Source organism: Antrostomus carolinensis, unplaced genomic scaffold (genome assembly GCF_000700745.2).
Source record: "Antrostomus carolinensis isolate BGI_N321 unplaced genomic scaffold, ASM70074v2 scaffold17347, whole genome shotgun sequence".
Classification (NCBI taxonomy): Eukaryota; Metazoa; Chordata; class Aves; order Caprimulgiformes; family Caprimulgidae; genus Antrostomus; species Antrostomus carolinensis.
This window is the reverse complement of record NW_010329637.1, coordinates 6,402-11,629: the sequence shown is the minus strand read 5'-3', so window position 1 is coordinate 11,629 and position 5,228 is coordinate 6,402. Positions and strand designations below refer to the sequence as shown.

Here is a 5,228-nt window from a genome sequence, read left to right as displayed (position 1 = left end):
TGTGATGGTTTGATCCCACATTGTCAAGATCAAATATCTTCAATCTCAGCGCATTTTTTTAAGAAGCTGGCATGCCTTTATGTTGACCTTTAAATTGCTCATGAAGAAGTTACATCTGACATATATCTGCATTCTTGAGATGAGCTAGCACCAGAAATGTACAGCTTGTCTTTTTTCCTAGCAACCTGAATATGGCAACCTTTTCCAGAGAGACTAAAGATACACTCCTTTCATTTTCATTAATAGTAGTCTGCCAACAAAACAAAACAACAAAACAAAACCCAAAAGAATCTCCAGGCTAAATGGATTATTTTCCACTCACTTGGACTTACTGTACAGCCTAATAATTCTACAATTTTGTTTTTAAAACCCCTCTTTTAACTTTGTGATGTGTGGAGAGGGAAACCCTGAGGGATTCTTGCTTTGAGCACCAAGTACTAGGTACACAGCAGGTGTATCACACTCTGAGGATAGAGTTAGGTAGGGAGTTTGCCTTAGGCAGTACGTTGTCAAACCAAGACAAAGGTGTTCTAAGTGAACTCAGTGAGGACAAAAATCTTATTTCGGATCAAAAGGCAAAAAGCTTGATCATTGTTGATCCTTGGTACGAACACAGACATGAAAGTGAACCTTCATAATCCTTCTGAATTGAATTTTTAAGGAGGTACCTGGACTGCTGAAAGATAAGAGTGCTGGTAGTTGCAAAGGGAGAGAAACAACCTCCTCTCTCTGACAAACTCATGCTCTAAATGCAAACAAGGACAGCAGAGAGGGATACAGCTAGGCCAGAGAGGGAGTAGAATCCGCAAGAACCACTGAACCATTCCGCTGTAGGACAAAAAGGCAAAGAGGGTTGTCTGGGAAAACAGGTCCAGTATCTCTCCCGTGCTGTAAGTCACAGAGTCCATAAGCTGAGATGCTTGGGGTTGTAGATTCCAGACCAGATTTGCAAACGGAAGAAAAAGGTTTATGCTAAGAAGAACAGGGAGAGGCAAGTTCCCACTTCCCCTGACGACCCATTGTTCTCCTTTCTGATACCTCTTGCCTCAGTTTCCAGAAGACTGAATTTTGCTGCTAACAAGGTCAAAACAGAAGTAAGTTACCTTGTTGGTTATCCTAGCAGCAGCCAGTTTTGCTTACACTACTACAGCTGGCTTTGCAAAGACCAGCACATCCCCTTCTCAGACATGGCTGTGACAAGATTTTACACAACTCATACAAATTGGATTAAAATACAATTTAGGAAGTTTGATGGTAAGCATTCTGTGCATTCCAAATAGTCTGTTCCTCTTTCTCCCTTCCCTCACTGATAGTTCAGCTGTTTTTCTGTTCCTTACATGCAGTGAGCTAGATTAGTATCGCTTGATAAATTTACTTGCCTTCAAAATCACATTCCCAAGTTTACCTTAAGCTATGTCCAAAGTCTACAGATCAAGTGCAAATCATTGCTTAGAAGTTTCCATCTTTTCCTGTCCCTTCACAGACTTCACTCACTCAAAAATAACTGTCTCAAGTTTCCTGATTTACTATGTGTTCATAGAATTACCTGTGCTGAGTATTAGTTTGAATGAAGTTGTGTGGTTTTAAAGAGACAGGATTTATATACATCTCAATACATCATTTACAATTATAGTCTCTACCTAATTAGTTATGAACAGAATAGTTAGCTATGGCTAGCATTAAAAATCGTTATAAAACAGAGAAAATTCAATATAAGTTCCATTGATTCTTAGTATACTATTTCTGCTACTATTTTACTTAAAAAAACAGAACAGGGACAAGGGAAAAAGTCTACAGCCCTCCACTACAAGTAGGTGAAAGCAAGTAATAGGACATTATCTTGTCTGAATACAACACATTCAATTAGGAGAAGCAGCAGCTTTGAAGTATTATCTTAGCTAATTGCATAATTGCTATTGTAGCCATTACAAACTGTAATGACAAAACAGGGAAAATTAGTGACTTGGACAAAACAGACAAGACTCGGGTAGATTTCTTCGTCAGCTCAGAATTAATTAAGTCTATCTGTAGTCCCAAATGACAAGAAATAACATTGAGCATCCAGACTTTTGGTCAAACAGTATTTTGACATAATATTACAATATTATAAGGTACCTCAATGCATGTTACTGTAAAAGTCTAGGATTTTACTATTTACAGTATATCCTCTAAATCACAGCCTTGAAAAAGTCCTGTAATGAAATAACCACAGACTTATGTGTTAGACAAAGGTATACATGGAAAAGAAGAAATCTCAAGACTACTGTTATACAGGCAGTACAGTTTTATTATGTTTTTTTTTTTTACCAATTGTAGCAAAAACATGTAACAACTGAATGAATAATCAAGGGAACTTAATTGACAACAGGAATTTCAGAATTATGTTCTACATTTTAGACCAGGAAGGCCTGACAGAGAGAAAACAAACCATATACACACACTGTAATAATAGTCTCTATTATGAAGATTTAATGGCTTCTTTAAAAGCACTGAGATTACTGACGCACCTTACTGCAGGTTATGTATCATCTCCTCTTTGGCAATGAGATGTGTGGTTTTGTTAACTAGGGCCATTAGTGAGTTGAGCTTGTGAGACCAGTCATTGAGTATATTGTTGGGGTCCTTAGGCCTCTGGAAATTGATAATTCCTGCCAGCCTGTCTACTTTAGCGAAGATGGTCTTGTTAACTACTAGGTTAGACAGGAACTCCTCCGATTCCTGTAAAGACAAACACCACTAAGTCAAGAAAAGAGCATTTTTATCTACAAAACATGAGAATTCCTTCCAACCATCATTAAAGCACAGGGAACAAGGTTCTCTTTGTACTAAAAGAAACACAGCTCTAGTAATATTGTACTTCAAGAAACACACAGTACTTTAATATTACACATGTCGGCACTGCAAGGTACTAGCACGATCTAGCAAAAAGCTTTTTTTTTTTCCATTTCACCTATATCTGATTATCTTTCATGAAATTAAAAGTTTAATATATACTACACCAGCAGACTTTTACACTTTGGAGTACTTGGCTACACAGATATCAAAACAAGTCTTACTGACCACTGTCAAAGAATGTTTATTCTGAGTTTGTGGAAAAGAGATTTAATTAAAAAACAGTAGGGTAAAGCTTTTCATTTGCTGTTGAAATACCAATAAGCCATAATGTATGAATCTCTTTGGAAATCTCTTGAAAACACAAAGGGGAATGACAGGAACACTACTCTACCCCATGTTCCCAAAGTACAACCATCTATAAACAGGGACATTTAAAGGTGAGAAACCCTGTATCTTCAGTCAGTTTTAATCACCCACTGATGAGCTTTTTAAACACTGCAACACAAGAAGCTCCAATATTTCAATAAGACCTTGAGTTTAAATGAATTTTTAAGAGCAGCTTTTGCTTTATGGGTACATGCATCATGACAGTGAGTTCTGCCTGGATTAAAAAACAGTCTTCTAACTCCCATAAAGGTATGAAAATACACTCAACTCTTTGTATTGACAAATATTTGGATTAATACTAATAATACCAACAGACTTTTGCACTACTTCTCATAAAAAGAACCCAATGAACTAAGTTCACTTAATGCTCCCTGTCTCTATGGCACCTCTTGTTCTGCCAGGTAAGAGCTGAAAAGCACTGGGAACACAAACGGGAATTATACTAAGGATGAAGGTAGGAGAGCTGCAAGGATAATACAAAGACAGATATATCCACAAACATTCATAAACACACAAGTGTAAACCCTGAGAATTTTGTACCAAGCAGTGTATTTCTACAATGCTCTTTGTGCATTGTCTGTAAAACAATGCAGTGATCTATGGGACCACTTACAGAGCTTTTGCAGCTAAAAAGAGAACTCAAATTCGTATTAAAAGAGAAGGTTACTCTGCTGTATACTTACATTTTTGCCACAAACACACATACACATAAACTTCCACGCCGTTTATGAAAGGATAAACAAAGCAACACTTACATCAACAGACAGATCCAGGAGCTGAGCCATTCTCTTCATTGTAATTCTGGTATAATATTTAGCCATTATTCTAATATTCTGGAATAAAAGTGTTCAGAGTAGAGGGTTATGTGCAAAATATAATTGAAGCAGGCTGTAAAAATGTTAAAAGCAGATCAGGAGCTATAGTGCTCTGTTGGCAGTTCAGCATAAGGTAAATGAGGGAGTTGTGAACAAACAGTTCTTTTGGTTGTAAAAGGTATAAAAGTCCCTACGTGACATAGAATTAAGTAATGAAATCAACTAATTATGAATTTAATACAAAGCAGGACTTTGAAGTCTCTAGGCTACTGAAATGTGAATGCTGTATCTCACAATTTGAGTGCAATATGCTCTTTTTTTCTGGCAACTGTGCCAAATACTTATCTATAATAAAAATATATGAGCAAATAAAATGTTGAAAATAGAACACAATGGCAAAGGCAACTTATCTGCTGCTTTACTAGATACTTTTAATGTTTCTCTTCATAACTAAAATATGGCAAGCAAAAAGCATTTTTAATTGAGGCACTGAATACACAGCTAATGCTTAAAGACAGCCCTACTTACATGTTCCACAACTCTGTTCTTTAAATCTTTCCATCTCTTTTCACCTTCCTCTGTACAGCCAAAAACATCTGTTGCAGGACTGTCAAGGGATCCTTCTCTCAATTCTTTCCCGTATTCTTCAACTAGGGCAGTCCATCGCATCAGTTCCATGGTGGTAAACAGTTTTAGGAGGTCTCTAAATAGTTTAGTAAAATTGATTTACAATCCTGTATTAATAAGGCTTATTTCATACTTAAGTAGATCAAAGAAATAATTTTAAATGTTTTCATTTCATTACCATTAATATTCATTGTTCTTCATGAATATGCTCTGTAATACTTCATGCTGACAGGGGGCAGCTCAAGTCAGACTGTGTTACTAATACAGATCTTTCTCTTATAAAGAGACATTCACTTTAACTTGCACAATCATGAAAATTTTGCAGTGTTTTTCATACAGCATTAAATTCTGAGACGCTTACAGCAGACTCAGCATAAACAGATTTCACTTACAAACCCAGTTTGAAAAACACTTCTTTTAAAAAAAAAAAACAACCTAAGAAGTGTTTCTTAGGAAGAGTACTTACTTATACTTCGGGATTTCTTCTAGCTTTTTGTCACTACTAATTCGGTGCACCAAATCAGATTGTTCATTGTCATAAGGTGAAAGAATAACATAAAGAAC

The 5,228-nt window shown here is 36.3% G+C and overlaps 1 protein-coding gene across 1 annotated transcript in view; it reads right to left on the bottom strand.

Moving 5' to 3' along the window:
- Positions 1-2,269: 2,269 nt before the first annotated feature.
- PSMD12 (proteasome 26S subunit, non-ATPase 12) overlaps positions 2,270-5,228 on the bottom strand; it is a 7,388-nt gene continuing 4,429 nt past the window's right edge. The window contains exons 7-10 of the mRNA XM_010172651.2: positions 5,131-5,228; positions 4,566-4,740; positions 3,978-4,055; positions 2,270-2,718 (exon numbers count right to left, since the gene is read on the bottom strand). The exon at positions 5,131-5,228 is cut by the window's right edge and continues 6 nt beyond it. Coding sequence (XP_010170953.2) covers positions 2,509-2,718; positions 3,978-4,055; positions 4,566-4,740; positions 5,131-5,228 — 561 coding nt within the window. The 3' untranslated portion in view covers positions 2,270-2,508. The remainder of the gene's footprint in view (positions 2,719-3,977; positions 4,056-4,565; positions 4,741-5,130) is intronic.